The sequence below is a fragment of the Manis pentadactyla genome, chromosome 17 (assembly GCF_030020395.1).
Source record: "Manis pentadactyla isolate mManPen7 chromosome 17, mManPen7.hap1, whole genome shotgun sequence".
Lineage (NCBI taxonomy): Eukaryota > Metazoa > Chordata > Mammalia > Pholidota > Manidae > Manis > Manis pentadactyla.
Genome location: NC_080035.1, coordinates 56642061 through 56658994, shown reverse-complemented (window position 1 = coordinate 56658994; position 16934 = coordinate 56642061). Strand labels below are relative to the sequence as shown.

The window sequence follows — 16934 nt, the reverse complement described above, 5'->3', positions numbered from 1 at the left end:
GCTGTATTTTATAATATTCCTGATGGTATCTATGGAAGTTTATTCTGCATGTTTTAAATTCTCTAATAAAAATTAAAAATATACTTCCAATGACTAGTGAATAAAGAGAAAAAATACAACATAATATTAAGTTTAAAGAAAACAATTTAAACTATATTCCTAGTATGACTATGTAAGGTATATTGCTACATGTATGTATATATATATAAATATACATATATATATATATATATATATGCTTGGAAGGGAATATATCAAAATACTAAAGTCTTCAAACATCTGTAATTTTTATTCTTTTCCTTTTTAAACCTTCTTCAGATTCTTACCAATGGTAAGTCAACAATCTCTGAAAACAACTTGAATACATTTCTTAAAGATCAAACCAGTTCACCATTAGCTACACTCAGGACTTCTCAAATAATCAAGGTTCAAGTAATATCTGAAGGTAAAGGAACCAGGTAAAAGGATAATAAATAGTCATACAAGGTAGGGTTCTAGTTTTAAAACAACAGCTAGGATATCTCCTGCACACATCCATGCCTCCAGAACAGCACTGTCCACCGGAGTTCGCCGGAAGCAGAATGGTGATGACCGACAGGTTCTCTCTGTTGCCTGACACAGAGGCCACCCATGACAGAGCAGTGGTAGCCATGGGGCACTGGAAACCTGGCTAGTGACTCCATTGACACTGACATTGAATGTGACTGAGAAACTGAGTTTTTCATTTAATTTTAACTCAAATAGGCAAACATGGCTAAAACAACTTCAGGGGAAAGACCAAGGAGACTTGTGGCTCTACCACTCATTCTCCCATCTCCTTCCGGTCACTCATTAGTGGGCTGATATTCTACAACCTCTCATCTCTCCCTGGGTATCTACCAAATCATAACTTACAAAAAGATCCTGTATTAACCTTCCTGTGTTTTCTCTTAAGAATGAAACAAATGAAGGACACCAGGTACTCCAAAATATTCTGAGTAAAACCACATTGGCCATTTATAGGTTAAACATAATTTAGCTTTTATTCTACCTAATTCTTCAGGGGCAATCATGAGTTTCTGATCTGGGCTCTTCAGAGCTGCTCAGTCATCTGTTTTTTTTTTTTTTTTTCTTTTTTCTTTTTGTTTGTGGAAAAGCAAAAAGAAAGGAAAAGAAGTTGAAGTAACACAATTTTAACAGCATCACTCTAGCAAGTAATGGCTTCTGCTTGCTAAAGTAGGCTTACTCTAGCAGTTACACAGACATTCATAGTTAATAATTCTGTCATTTAGAAGCATTAATGCCATGAATTTGTTTTTATTTGCCTGAAATATAGCATGTTTTCCTTTTCACTTAGGTCACTAGGAAGTTTAAAGGCACACTTAGGGCTCACAAGTAACTCAACCTGGTGTTAATTCCTTCTTATACCTTACAAATGAGTTTCACATATATATATATATGATATATTTTTTAAACTACTCAAATTTATTCCTAAATTTTAGTAATAGCACTTAAAACGTTTTCAAGATTAACAAAGTAATAAAACAGAAATAATAAATACAAATTACTTGAACAGATTTCCCCTAAGGTTTCTGAGTATCTTCTTACCTCCCATAATGTCCAAATTAGAGGAGCCAAGATCCTTTTTGATTCTGAATTTTTAAAAAATCATTTGAACAAAACAGAAGCAGTATCATTTTTGAGCAGTGTGACCTCATCATACTTCTCTAGACATGCGTAAGATGCAGGCTGAGGTCAGTCAGACCTTTCATCTTTTCATTTATTTCCTAGGCAGATTAATTATCAATATTTTTCTGCTCATTTATTGTTTTAAATTATCTAACATACCGTGAATTTTCATGTTCGAGAAAACGTTGTGCTCTCAATTGGGATGCCACAAACAAGGCTGATGCTGTTGCCAATAACTGGTTTCTCTCATTCTCTGTTAACTTGTGTCCTGAGGGAAATCAATCAATTACATAATAATGTTAACATCTATGCTTTTATCTTATAGAATTATTAGTCATTTGAACAAGTATTTTATCAAGTATTTACTATGGAGCTTGTATCTTATCAGGCATTGGTGTATGCAGGGGAGGGGAGGCAGCACAATTGCTCAAATAAGACAAAACCCCCACTCAATGGAAGTTTTTTGTCTAATTTGAGGGGGGAGTTATGAAAAATAAATAGATGCACAGAACAAAACAATTACAAATAAGAAGACTGTCTTCACAGAGATCTCTAGGGAAAGCTTAAGGCTCCTCACACCCAGTTTGCTTCTGTGGACAGTGAGGATAACGGGCAAGCAGAAGAGGAGCTGCTGGCCAAGGACATTGGCTAGGCCATGTTCTCTTGCATGAAGGATTAAAAGAAAATAAAAGTGAGGTTTTCTTGCAGCCAGGGTTTGAATCCAAATCAATCCAGCCAGCCAACCAACTAATCTCTCTCCCTCTTCAATTCATTCTTCCTACCGTAATGTAACTGGACCTGGGGCAGTAGTCTAGCCTGCCAAGGTCCAGGAAGACTCCCTTATCCGGCTGAGTGCTGTACAGCAGAGACATCGGTTCTATTTGCACAAATCCTCAAGACAGGTCTCCATACTCGATTCTACAGGGTAACACGTCTCTTGAGAACTGTGTAATCTCACCACAATCTAACACTATTTATCACAGTGCTATACACAGATAACACAGTTATTACAAGGAATAGTATGGGCAATTTGAGCGTGGGATCATAAGCAGTAAGATGCCACTTAAACAATTCAAAAAAAATCAGGTAGTTGTTTAAATTCATTCAAAAGAAACGAAGTAATTTGAACATCAAGTCTAAAAAAATACTCAAAATAGACCAAGAGTATTCATAATTAGAATATAAGCACGTTCCAAATCTGCAGCATGCTTTCCTGTGGAGCGGCACTTCATGCCACTTAGAGGTGCACTGTTTCATGACACCGAAGGGAAGGGAAAACCTCAGTAATCCATCCCTCTTTGAGACAAACCTAGAAGCTCCATAAACTAGGAATCTGGGAATTTATTAACAGACCCCTCAGTGGCCTAATAAACCCCACAATTACAGGCTTTGAAAAGTTCCTGATTTTCTCCAACACAAGCAGTGATGAAAATATCCCCTATGATTCCGTAACTACACAAATGAGGATTACAGAAATCAGGCCTGTCTTCTTGAAACATAGAGCCTACAAGAGCAGTCTCAAGTGTGGCCTGGGGACTACTGGGGTCTTTAGGAGCCCTTCAGAGATCTGCAAAGTCAACACGATTTTCAAAATAATGTTAAGATTTGCTTTTATTTCTTATTTTTTCAGGAGCATATCATAGAAGTTCCCTGATCCAAGAGAAACATAACAAGTTTCTCTTGACATCACTGCTTTGATGTCAACATATAATGGATTACTGTTACTCTGAAAATGAATTCATATTTTTAGAGTTCCTAAATTTTAATTATAGTATGGGAAATACACCTGACCCTTGAACAATGCACATTTGAACTACACAGATCCACTTGTATGTGGATTTTTTCAATAAATATATTGTAAAATATTTTGGACATTTACCACATTTTGAAGAAACATATTGTTTTTTTGGCTTACTTTGTTGTAAGAACACAGTATACAATACAGATAACACAAAGTATGTGTTATTCAACTGTTCATGTTATCAGCGAGGCCTCCAGTCAACAGCAGGCTATTCGTAGTAAGACTGTAGTGAGCCCAAAGTCCTACGTGGATTTGTAGTGGCACACGGGTTGGTGTCCCAATCCCCATATTGTTGAAGGGTGTGCTGCAACAATAGATTTAACCACAAAAGCTCCTGGAGTCTGAACAACTTGGGTGTGCATCAGAATCACACATGGGTTAAAGCACAGGTTCCTATACTCTCCACCTGCAGAGACTGACTGGTAGTAAGTCTCAGGAGCAGCCCAAGATGTTGCATTTCTAACAAGCTCTAGAATGATGTTCATGTTGCAGGTCTACAGATCTCACTTTGAATAGAACTGTTTTAGATTCATGTCTATCAAATTGTGTAATACAAACCACTCAGCAGTTCATGAATCCAGTTGAGTGGGTGATGACTGGAAAGACAAATTATGTGAGCACTCCGCATACCAGTCTTTGTGTTATGTATACACTAAGTCATGAAGGAGCATGTATTTCTTACAGTGGTTCACAGTCAAAGGAGACACTTCTCTAGACACAACTGCACATGATATATCATCAGCAGAGAAAGAGACAACAAATTTTGGGAATCCTTTCAACTGTAAGATGCTGAATCAGCATTTCATCGGGTCTCATAAATTGTGGGCTGCACTCTCTCAGACAATACTGAGAAAGGAGGTTCCCAAGTAAGATTCACCATCATTCATCACACCTCACAGGCAAACTGGTTGATGAATATTGGCTTCAATCCTTTTACTGATACTGGAGCAGATTCTCAAATTGTACCAATGACAAATTCCCAATAAATGTGTAATAATATTGAAGACTTGTTTCCTCCTACAATTTAAATTTGTTTCTACGATTTGGTAATTTTAAGAGAGAAGTGCTGCAAAGATCATCTACTTCAGTCTTCATGCAGTACAGATGTCTCTTCTACAGCATGCCTGACACATGGTTAGCTAGGATCTATAGGACTCCTCTAATAGGAAATTTAGGAACTCTTCTGAGGACTTCTAATCATTAGCTACTTCTTATACTGAACCAGACTGCTTCTTTGTGACCTCCATCCACTGATCCAACATCCAATCTGAGGTAACATTGAATACTTGTTCTTTCCTACACTTGTACATTACCCATCGTGAAGGATACAGACTGCAGTTAGACGTCTTACAACTCATTAAATAAAAGGGTTTTATATCCTGACTATTCTTGGGGTATCTAGTCATGTTGAAAAGAGAGTATTCAGGTCCAAACTGGCAGTGTACAAGAGATTCTATCATAACTGTTCTATGATAACAGTTCTAGCATGAGACTAGATCACAGACCACAGTGGCACTGACTCCCGCAGGGTCCCCCACGGCCCGATGCCCCCTACATGTCTGCCTGGCTCTGACTTTGGACTTCCTCTGAATGTTCTTCTCCATTAAGATGCTCCCTGATCTTGCCCTTGCTGAAATCCCTGGCCCAGTTGGTCCTGGTCTATATGAAATTCATTTTCATATTTAGCTTAAATTAAGGGTCTAATATTTTGTATATAATAAGAGGAAAAATTCCCACATATACTAATTCCTATTTATCAGTTCCCTATTCCATTACACTGATATATTTATACATTTTTCTGTTTTGTGTTCCTTCAAACAATTCCTTCTTTCAGCTTCATATCATACTATTTTAAACAGAGGCTTGGCAATACATTTCAATATATGGGAATCCAATTTTCCTCTATTGTTTTCATAATTTCCTTGCCTACTTTCAGAAATTTATGACTACATATAAACTTGTAAATCACTTTAATGTAGTGAACCCTCAGAGTAGGTTCTCACCTGTCAAACCCTGTGGAGGTGCTGTGAGGGGAGCTGAGAATGCAGCTGCTGTCCCCTCACTGGATGTTAGGTCCCATGAGGGCAGCACTTTCTTTTGCTTACTGAGGAGTCCTAAGCAACTAGCACTTTGGGACATGACTTGTATTTAAATACACGCAGATTCTTCCCATCCCCTTGTCTAGTGTGAAGGTAACCAGAGAGCCGTGCAACCTGACGCTTATTTTTTGCCCCTCTGCTGACACTGATAGAAGGACGCACAAACGTAATTCTGCAATTCCGGGGTCCCAGTAGTGAGGAGGCAGAAAGACAGAAGCTCCGGCCTCATACACAGGACAGACACAGCCTCACGCACCCCAGCAGCTCAAGTCTTCAATGGCAGCAAGTCCCTCGTCTTTTCTACTTGAGGTAGAACCTTAGCCCAGGAGGAACTCTTAAGGTTTTTTCAAACTCATCTCTTTAAACTTTCAAGAGCATTAAAGCTTAAAATCTCTACTGTGCTCTCCAGTTAAGACCTGGAATAAGGTGAAACTCATGTTTTGAAAACCCTTACGCTTTTTGAAATTGTTTTGAAACTAGTTTCCCTGTGTTGCTACCTTTGACCTAATAGGTTCAATAAGTATCAGTATTCTTCTAATTTAATGATTTAATATTGATAATCAATGATTAATATTTTTAATCCTTTGTGGCTCCCTTTAAATCTAGTGTCATATTAAATAATGCTGACAGGTGTTCTGATCCTAAGCCATGCTTGTTCTGTGGAATATGGGATTGGCTCCATATGAGGGCAATCTGTCTGGATCATTTTGTTGGGGGATCTCTAAGTAATCTCTCAAGGGCTGGTCAGGTTTCTCAGAGGACAGTCTCCTATTATGCCTGAGAGTACCTTTTTGCCTGCCAGTACTTTGGGAACCAAGTGGGAAACAAGGGGAGGGGGTGTCACCATATTCAGAATGTCCATGTTCACTCAATCCTCTGTTCATCTGCGCCTTGTGTCATCCCCCGTGCAGAGTTCTTTATTCTCTACGGAGAAGAATCGCACAGCTTTTGCCAGGATGGAGGATAGAGTCGCCCTGCTCAGAAGAATGAGGAAGCAGATTTGGAGAAAATCCTCCAGAGACTTTAGACCAATAGTCCTTCCTACCTTTAGAATTTACCAAAGTCGCTAAAGCTAATATTTACTGAGACTTCTGAAGGGTTCCACAGGGATAATGAACTATTCCTCAGTTTTTCACATTGTCAGCTTAGGATTCAACTTTCTTAGGTTGTTAAATAAGCTAAGAAACATCTTCCAGCCTTTCATTTTCCAGAATGCTATCCCCTTTTTCCTTATGGGCTTGTGTCTTTAAAAAACTCAATTTGGTGGTGGGGAAAATGTATATACTTAAGCTATCATCTCTAGCTCAAATTGATAAAACACTCCCTTTACTAATTTCCTCAAAAAGTGTGTGTGTGTGTGTGTGTGTGTGTGTGATGATGCATTTTCTGAATCGCTATTTAAAAATCTCTCCACAATTAACAAATGACAGACATCTTAGTTGGGTGTAGTATTCTTGGGTCAAGTTCTTTCCTATGAAGTAGACTTTAAGATTTTCTAATTTCCAGTTTAGAGAATCTGAAGATGATCTCATTCTACATTCTTTGCATATAACTTTTTTTCTTTCTAGAGCCTTAAAAGATTTTTGTTCTCAATATATCTTTTTTTCATTGATTCTTTCTGAAATTCAGTCTTTTCGACTACACTTCAAGAGTGAAAAAATCTCCCCTATACATGTTTTTAAATTAACCTTCCCTTATTTATGCATTTCCTTATGTACATACAAAATGTCTTGAATCTTATCATGACGTCACATGATTTGATTCTCTTTACCTTGGTGCTAAATATTTTGAGATTCTTCCATTTATTCCTTTGGGTCACTAATTTGGTTCTTAGCAGTGACTATCCTACCTTTCACTTTGTTGAGATGTTCTATTTCTAAAATTGTGGGTTTTAGTTCATTAAAGTCTTCCTCCTCTAATTTAATGTCCTTAAGTGCTCTTATTATTTTTCATTAAGCTCAGTCATTTGCCTCCCCTGTCAGCAGTTCTAAAACTGAGTACAGCAAACCTGCCCTCAGGGATTATTCTAGGTCTTCCTCCCTAGATGGGCAATGCTTTTCCTCTGTACACTCATGGCTCTGTTTGCTTTCAATGGTCAGGCCAAAGGGTTACTAGGCAGGGGTTTGCTGGTGAATGTTTACCAACCAAATGGGGTGTAGAGGAAGGAGAAATACCCCGATGTGTAGCATTTGCCTATGTTCTTGTGGTAAAAACTTTCTTCAAGGCTGATTTTCTTGAAGTTGACTATCAACGTTACATCAAAAGGAGAGATGAGTACAACGGCTCTCCTGAGGCAGTAGCAGACCCCAGTGCCCCCCGAAGAGCCCTTGGAGAGGTGTTGCAAGAGCCTGAACACTACCTCACCTTGAAGCCATACTTGATTCCCTAAATCAGAACTGGCTTTTGTCTCGAGACACTTGGCTTATATCTTCACTTAGCACTTGATTTATTTTGTCCTGCAATGTAGTTGGCTCTTTACATGTTCTCATGATGCAAACTCCGTAACAGCAGTGAAAACATATCAATCGTTTTTCATTTTCTTCTACAGCACCTACATCAATTATTTGTTGAATGACTTTAATGACTGAATTTTCAAAGGTAACACTACAGTCCAAACATTATAGTATCTTTTTTAAAAGTATAAAATTAACTAAATGCAAAGGAAAAAAAGAGAGCTGTAATTAATGGTATACTTCTTGAGTGTATCAAACTTTTATTAAAAATATGTAACTTTTCAGAAGAGACAGATAATTCTGATGGTTTCTTTTCATGGGGCTGGAAGTTGAAGCCTAGCAAGGCAACAGAGAAATAGGTCCAAATTGTTCATTACAGGCCAATTGAAATTACAGTTCTTAAAATTTCTTCTCCCTCATTTTCCCTTTACTCCAAAATCAAAATATCTTCTTCCCCATTTTCTATTTATTTTTCAAAATCAAAGGAAAATAGTTTTTCAATATCAGAATCTAATAAGTTGACACAAGGAACAAATTCTTGTGTATCCTATTTTTTTTTTTTTATTTTAGGCATGGCCATTTCAAGGTTCAATCTAAGAATCTTTATTAACACTGTCGTAGTCCACAAATAAATTTGGGATGTTAAACATAAATAATAGAAAATTTTAATGCAGTTGTAAAAACAGGCACTTGCCTACGAACAGCGCCTAGGATAGCTGGACATATGGGAAGCAGACAAGTAATCCCGAAGGGGCCAAATGACCCAGCCTAAAGCATGTGGAGAAGACCCGGGGGTAACTTCAGTTGCTACTTCCTGCTGTCTCCATCAGGTACAGGTATCAAACAATCAAAGGCGATACCATTTTACCACATCTAAGACCTGCTCTGGGGGAAAATAGGAAAGGAGAAATAAAAGAACTGAAGAACAAGAGATAGTAGCCATTCCCAGAAGAATTAACATGAAAATAGGATGAGGAAATAAAATTAAGAGGTACACATTAAGAATGGCAAATACAGATGCAGATTTTTAAATTCCGTACAGGCACTATACAACATACAGCATATTCTGAAAATTTTTTGATTTATGAATTTGAATCATAACACAACTGAATGAGTACTGAAACAGGAGCTAAAAACTCTTACGTTCAATTTCCGCCTTTATTATATTATGGTCATGTAGCCTTATCAGTCTCTCTGGGCTTTAGTTTCCTCACATGTAAAACGAAAGCTGAGATTAAATAATTGCTAATGGTCTTTCTAACAACTTAAAACATCTTAAAAAATTGTGTTCCTATCTTGCATAAACATTAAGAAATAAAATTACAGTGTCTGTGCTGATAATTCCTACCAAAAAAAGAAATTAAAATATAGTAAGTTTATCAGAGAAATTTACAATGCTAGGTTTTAACTAAATTTCTGGGTTCTCTTGAGAATGTGGAACACCTTCTATTGCTGCTAAATAGCCTGCACATAGTAATCAGCTACAATTAGAAATTTTCAATGCTTCACTTTCTTCTCCATGGTAAGAGGATATAATATCATAAAGGCTCCCTGAAGTTTTCACCTGTTGTTTCCTTCTGCCTGTTTCAGGACACATCACCTACACAGACACATTAGCCAGGCAGACATAAAAGCATAGGCCACTTTACAACTTACTACTTTCAATTAAAACTTTAGAGAGGACAAGAGGCTAAAACATTAAGATCAAAATAGAACAAACTGGTAATCTAAATATATGTACAGTTAATTACAAATATCCAAGGAAATCCTGCTCATCAATACTATGGATAAGATTCTTTTCATTAATTCAACAAATATTTACTTAGTGTCTACTATGTTTCTAGTACCAAGGACACAATAAAAAGCAATGATGGAAGTGGTTCCTGGCTTCACGAAACCAATAGATAGTAATAAAACAATCACACAAGTGTAAAACTGCAATCATGCTAAGGTTGTTATTTGTTTTACATTTTTAAAAATTCAGAAGTTCAGGAAAAAGAACCATCTGTTTCATTTTTAAGTCTTTAAGATCTCAAATAAAAAACTTTTCATTTCCCTTGGTATTAATGATGAAATCCTATAACACTAAAGTTTTGAAAGAACAATCAAATCAGTAATCTCCAGTTAGTCTTAAGAAAACTTTATATTGTTGAATTCTAAGGTAAGAAACTACTTCATAAATGTATTCAATAGCGCAAGATAACCTGAATCTATATACATCTCCTAACATGAATGAGTAATTTTATATACTAGAACACTTCAACTGGATATAAAGAACACTTGAAATTTATGAGAGACTATCCAATCTGCATATACCCCAAATTCTTTGGAAATATATCAAGAGGTTTCTGGCTTTTGCCTGAATAATACTTCTATTAAGTCCATGTCAGGTCCTGTTGGTTTCTTTACATCACAGATTAACCATGTTTTCAATGCTCACTAAAGGTTTTTCTCTACTGCTGGAAACATTTACTGACAATCTTGCAGTGCTAACTTCACATCCTACTCATTACTTTATTCAAAACGCTTTTCAGAATAAAAACGATCATTTTGTTAGACATCTGCATTTTCATTAGTAGGAAGAGCTTCACATATTCTGAAATGTTCAGTGCTAATTTTCATAAAGATATAATTTTAATCATTAATGAAGAGTTTCTGTATATACCCATATCAGCAGGGGATATAAATCTGAATTGACTTTCAAAACCAGAAAATTAGGTAGGCTAATGTTCTACCTACATGTTTTCCTTCAAAACTAGACCCCCACAATATTCCAGTTGAATTCCTCACTCAACAAAATTATAGATTATTACACATTCACGAGTCCCTCATAAGAATACTCAAACTCATGAATATCAAAAGCATAGGACACTCTAAATATGTTAATAAATCACATACAGAATAGGCCAAAAGCCTTCATTTCAGAATAGAAAATATTACACATTAAAGTATAATGATAACTTTGGCACACTAAAATACCTCAATGCATACAAACCTTTAAAGCCATCAGGATATACATCAGAAAGAAATTTAGTGTTGATGTCTCCTTTTATAAAGTGTGAGTTGATTATCACCTCTCGAAGTAATGCAATATTATGCGTAACACCTAAAAATAAAATCATATCAGATTGAATTAGAGAACAATGAGCCAGTTAAATATCTAACTCTCATTATTTGAAGAAAATGGTCATCTGTGTACTATGGCCTGTAAGAACCATGCAAGATTACTCACCTCCTTGACTTCAAGTAACAAAAGAATGTCCAAATTTGAGGTAGTAATAAAATGCTAATGTAAACTTGAGCTTGTGATTGTCAAGTCAATTTAACAGAGAAAATAAATGCTTTTTTAATACGTAGTACTAGACCAACTAGATACCCATTTGGGAAAAAAAGAAAATGAACCTCAACCCTAACTCACACCACATACAAAAAAATTAACTCAAATTGTATCACAAATCTAAATGAAAAAACTAAACCTGTAAGACTTACAGAAAATATAGGAGAAAAAGATGGTATCTTGACATAGGCAACAAATTCTTACATAGTACACAAAAACCATGAACCGGAAGAAAACCAACAAATTTTACTTCACCAACATTTATAAGTCCGTTCTTCAAAGGAACACAGTTAAGAAAATGAAATGGCAAGCCATATAGTGAGAGAACATATTTCACAACACATGTTAGACAAAGAACTTGTATCTGGAATATAGAATACTTGTAACACAAAAATAAGATGACAAGCCAAGTTAAACAAAAATGGGCAAAATACCTGAACACACATTTCTCAAAAGAAGGTATATAAATGAAAAGATGTTCAACATCATTATCATCAAAGAAATACGATGGCACACCCCCTGTGAACAGTAAAGTGAAATGCAGGCCAGGAGTTTTTGAATGGAGCTAGGAGACCATTATGAGTTTGGGCCAAAGGCACATCCGCACTGGATGGATCCACACGCTTTGAATGAGGCCAAACTGCAAATATCCCAAGACTCTGCCCAAACACCTGCCACTTGCTTAGTGACAGTCCTGCCAACCAATTCCAGAGGTTCTAAGGTTCCCAGTCTTTTGGTTCTATCAATTCCAATCCTATTCAGCCAAGAATAGTTTTTTGCCACCCACACCAATCAAATTCTTTGCAAACAATATATACAAGCATTCCGTTTTGTCTTCAAAAGCCCCTCACTCTTGTTCCCTAGTGAGATACAGGTTGGGCTGCTACCTGAATCTGTGGTCTCTGAATTTCAATTCTAAGACACCAAATAGATGCTTTTGTTTGACATTAGCTCTGCCTCTTTTCTCAATCAACACCCCAAACACCAATTTAAGTGTCTAAGGGTTAAAATACAGATAATACCAAGTGTTGCTGAGGATGTGGAGCAAATGGAACTGTCATACCTGTGAAGGGAATATAAACTGGTACAAACACTGTGTAACTACTTGACAGTTTCTTAAAAAGTTGAACATACACTTGCACTTATAATTCAGATAAATTACTCCTAAATATTTACTTACCCAAGCTAAATAAAAACATATATCTACACAAACACTTAAACACAAAGGTTATTAACTTTATTTGCAACAGTCAAAAACAATATACATGTCCATCAACAGGTGAATGGGTTAACAAAATATGGTTTGTCCATAAAGTGAAATTCTATTCAGCAATAAATAGAAATGAGTCACTAATACACACAGGCATGTATCTCAAAATAATCATGCTGAATTAAACAAGACCAAAAATAATGCACATAGTATGATTATATTAATGTAAAATTTTAAGTTATTAACTGGTTGGCTCAGAGATAAGTTATATTGAAAAGTATGCCCTTCTCCCCATATGTATACACTAAGGTACATATATGACATTTTCTCCTGGGAAAATGGCCAGGCTGCAGACCAAAGCTGGGGTGTGGACAACACAGACAGAGAACTGAGGCTGGACTTGAGAGAGACTTGGCAGACAGATAGGACCTGGTGATTCACTGGATGTCAAGAATGGGAAAGATGAGTCGAGCACAACACCTGAACTTCTGGTTCTGCAATGTGATAGAAGATGCCATTAACAGAAAAGAAGCAGATTGAGATGAAAAGTCTGATACATTTTGAGGTTAAATTTGAGATGCCTGTGGGAGGAGGCTGACTGATAATGTCTAAATGATCAGAGTTCAGAGTGCAGGCCAGTTAAAATGCATATACACCGAAATATAAAGTCATGGAAGTGGCAATCCACATGAAGGAATCCAAAACAGAGTGGGAAACGGAAATGCAAAACAAAATGAGCAATAAACAAATTATTCATATATAATAACTGCTGTTTTGGAAAAAACAGTATCTTAAAAAAGGAACTGGAAAGGATGAAAGTTAGAAAATCAAAGTACAGCTGTAATTTTATTTCTGAAAAAAAGTGTTAGATACAAATTAACAATTCAGAATGTTTCAATTTCCAAGCTTTTTTGCATAAGTAATAATGTAGAGAGGCACCCTAACTCTCAGGGCTTTTGTCCTTTCCTTTTCCAGTCAAATAAAAATAATACTGTTCGTTTTATATACTTCATATTTTATATTTAACTCTCCTGGCTTTCCTGTTACAGCTTAGTGCTGGTATAAATTTTCTTGCTCTCTGTGTGGCCAATGTCAAAATAGCAGGCATCAGACTCTGACTTAAATAAAAAATGACACAGCTTTCAGAAATAATGATAGTTTGGAAAAAATCAGATTATTTTCTGATACCCAGTGATCAATTCGTGACTGATGGCATCCAAAAAATTAAAATGTATGCAGTTTTACAGGATAAATGATATGTTGTATTTTTATTCCATACTTGAGGTTGAAAAAGATAGCTGAAAGGAATTATAAGCAAATATTAATTTACATTTTGGATATCAAAAACAGAGCCACTCAAGCACACAAATGAAGGATGAACTTTAAAAAATCTTTCACCTTGAATAGTAAATAGAGCGTGAAAATATAGACTTTTACCTTGCTAAATGATGTTTCAGGGATAAAATGAATACACAAAGGCATTTTCTCTTTAATATTCTCTGCATAAAATATTACATGCTACTATGCAATATCAAATCACCGTTTTCCTTTCCTAAGGACTGCAAGGTGAGGCAATGGCAAATGGCAGACAACCAAAATCAAGGTGCCTCAACCAACGGCTCCCAGAATAACCATTCATTAATTGTAAAGCCAAATGAAAATAATCAAAAAACTATTTTATATCTAAAAGCTGAAAAGATCACACAAACGGGAAAAAAATTATTGAACTGTTCAAAGATATCCTACATATGTGAAAGTTACCATTTTGTACGTAGTTTACTTCCTCCCCATTCCAGGGAAGACAAAGCTACTGAAACTGATCCTCGTTCAAAGAAGCGGCCACCACAGGCTCACCGAGACTTCGTTTGTAACTTCAACAATAATATTAATCACATAGTCATAAAAATTATGACTCTGAGTTTTAGACTGGGACTTGAAGGTGCCCTCTGCCAAGGGTCACGAGGTGCCATATGTATGGGAAATCACGACCGGGAGAGGACCCCGCGGAGCAGCTTTCTCCTGACTACCTGCTGCTTCCCAAACACTGGCCAGACATTAGCTGCGCACGCCGCCAGGATCAAACGGGGCCACAGCCACTGCTCATTTCAGGGGGCTCAGAAATTAACTTCAACCAAATTACATTTTTGCTCAAAAGATTCTTTATCTGAACAAAAGCTCAAAATCAGCTCAGGAAAAAAAAAATTCATTTTGAACAACTATGTAGTTCTTCCCTTTCTGTCCTTCATAAAATAATCGTTTCACCCACCCCTCTCGCCTTCGGAATTAGTCGGATGGATGAAAAAGAAGCGCAAATCACAAAAGCGCCCGTTTCATTCCTTAAATGTTAGTGTGGGGGTCGGGGGAAGTTCCTCTTCACCTATTTTTAAAATTTTTGATTTTGGAATAATTTCAGAATAATGAATTCACAAAAATAGTACCAAGCATTGTTGTGTATCCTTTACCCAGATTCTCCAAAAGTTAATGTCTTACCACATTTATTTATCATGTTTTCTCTCTCTCTCTCTCTCTTTACGGTTACACACACACATAATTTTTTTCTTAGATAAGTGAAGGTAGGTTGCAGACAAGATGCACTTTGCCTCTAAATACTTCAGTGTCTATTTCTTAAAATCAAGAAAAGTCTCTTGTGTAATCACAGTACAATGACCAAACCTGAAAACTAACTTTGATAACAGTATCACAGTCTAACCTACAGACCTAATTTAAATTTCACCAACTGTTCCATTTACAACCTTTACTACAAAAGAAAATCATCATTTTCAGGTTCAGTAATTAATCCAGGATCACACGCTGCATGTAGTTGTCATGTGCCCTTAGTTTCCTTTGAGCTAGATAAGCTGATCCACTCTTCTTTGTGTTTCTTGAGCATGATGCACTTTTGAAGAGTACAGCAATTTGTTGTGTACACTCTCAGTCAATTTGGTTTGATGTTTCCTCGTGAATATATTCAGGTTATACATTTTTGGCAAGAATATCATAGAAAAGATGTGCTCCCTTCAGTGCATGATACCAAGAGATGCATGATATTGATTTGCCTCATTACCAAAGATGTCAATTTTGATCACATGGGTAAGCTGCTAGGTTTGTCCATTTTAAAGGTACTGTTTTTTCCCATTATAGTTAATTAGCATTGCCTGGGGAGACAGTGAAACTATACAAATCCCTGTTTCTCATATTTTTAACCACTAATTTTAGCATCCATCTTTGATGAGTCTTACCTAAACAGTTTGGTTTGCCACTTGGGATTTTTCTACATTTATTAGTTAAAAATCTACATAAGGAAGAGCTGTGCCTCTTCCCTCATTTATCTTTTGTATCTATTTATGCCACTTTGGAACTCATATAGACTCTTATTTTATTCCATGGATCTTAATCAATCACTAGCATTATTTATTTTGTAGCTGAAGTTTTCCCAGCCTGGCTAGTGGGAACCTCTTAAAGTCGTCTCCTGTGTCTTTTGACTTACCATTTTTTTGAGCACTTCATGACTGAGTTACACAAGATGTTTCAGGCTCATCTTACACTGTTCCTGAAATCAGCCATTTCATCAAGGAGTACTGGTTCCATTTACAGGAGAATGGTATTTAGAAAACAAGATCTGAGTGTTTGGTGTGCTCATTGCTGAGTGCCAATGCTTCTGTGACTGCTCAGCAGGGCAGTGGTTCTCAACTGAGGCAATTTGCCCCCCAGGGGACATACAGCAATCTCTGGAAATATTTGGTTGTCACAGCCAAGATGCTGGTGTCATTTAGTGGGTAGAGGTGAAGCATGTTAACATCCTATTGCACAGGACTGCTCTCCCCAACAAAGAATTGTCTACCCTGAAATGCCAATAGTACTAAAAATCAGGAAACGTGAGCTACAGAATATGTGCACATATGTACATGCACCCATGCATGTACACAAACACACAAAGGCACAATGACACTTATTTTTCAATCTATGCTAAAAACCATGAGTTCACACTGATAGCTTCAATTTCAATCCAACACCATAGGGTTCATTCTACCCTTGCCCATTCCCACATCTGTTACTCCTTTCTCTAACAGTAAGAAACTTAGTTCCTCTTATCCACAATACATGCATTTATTTCCTTAACCCAGAATATACATAAACTGCTTTCAGAACTGCTACCCTATGAACTTGGAAAAACAAACCTACTGACTAGAGTTTAATATTTGTTTATACATATAAAATCCAAGAAGTCTCTCCCTTCATCCCAGGTACTGTTTCCCATCCCATAATCATTTCCACCAGATCCTCCCTTCACCTCCTGCAGATCTGCCATCTTATTAGTTCTGGTCTTGTACATGTGTTTCCAAAAATGAGCAGATACATGTACATA

At 36.6% G+C, this 16934-nt stretch overlaps 1 protein-coding gene across 6 annotated transcripts in view; it reads right to left on the bottom strand.

Moving 5' to 3' along the window:
* Nucleotides 1–16934, bottom strand: part of PCCA (propionyl-CoA carboxylase subunit alpha) — a 358555-nt gene that overhangs the window by 150623 nt on the left and 190998 nt on the right. For all 6 annotated transcript variants that reach the window (XM_036893600.2, XM_036893604.2, XM_057494481.1 and 3 more), the window contains 2 exons: nucleotides 11017–11127; nucleotides 1828–1936 (listed from right to left, as the gene is read on the bottom strand). In XM_036893600.2, the coding sequence (XP_036749495.2) occupies nucleotides 1828–1936; nucleotides 11017–11127 (220 nt within the window). The remainder of the gene's footprint in view (nucleotides 1–1827; nucleotides 1937–11016; nucleotides 11128–16934) is intronic.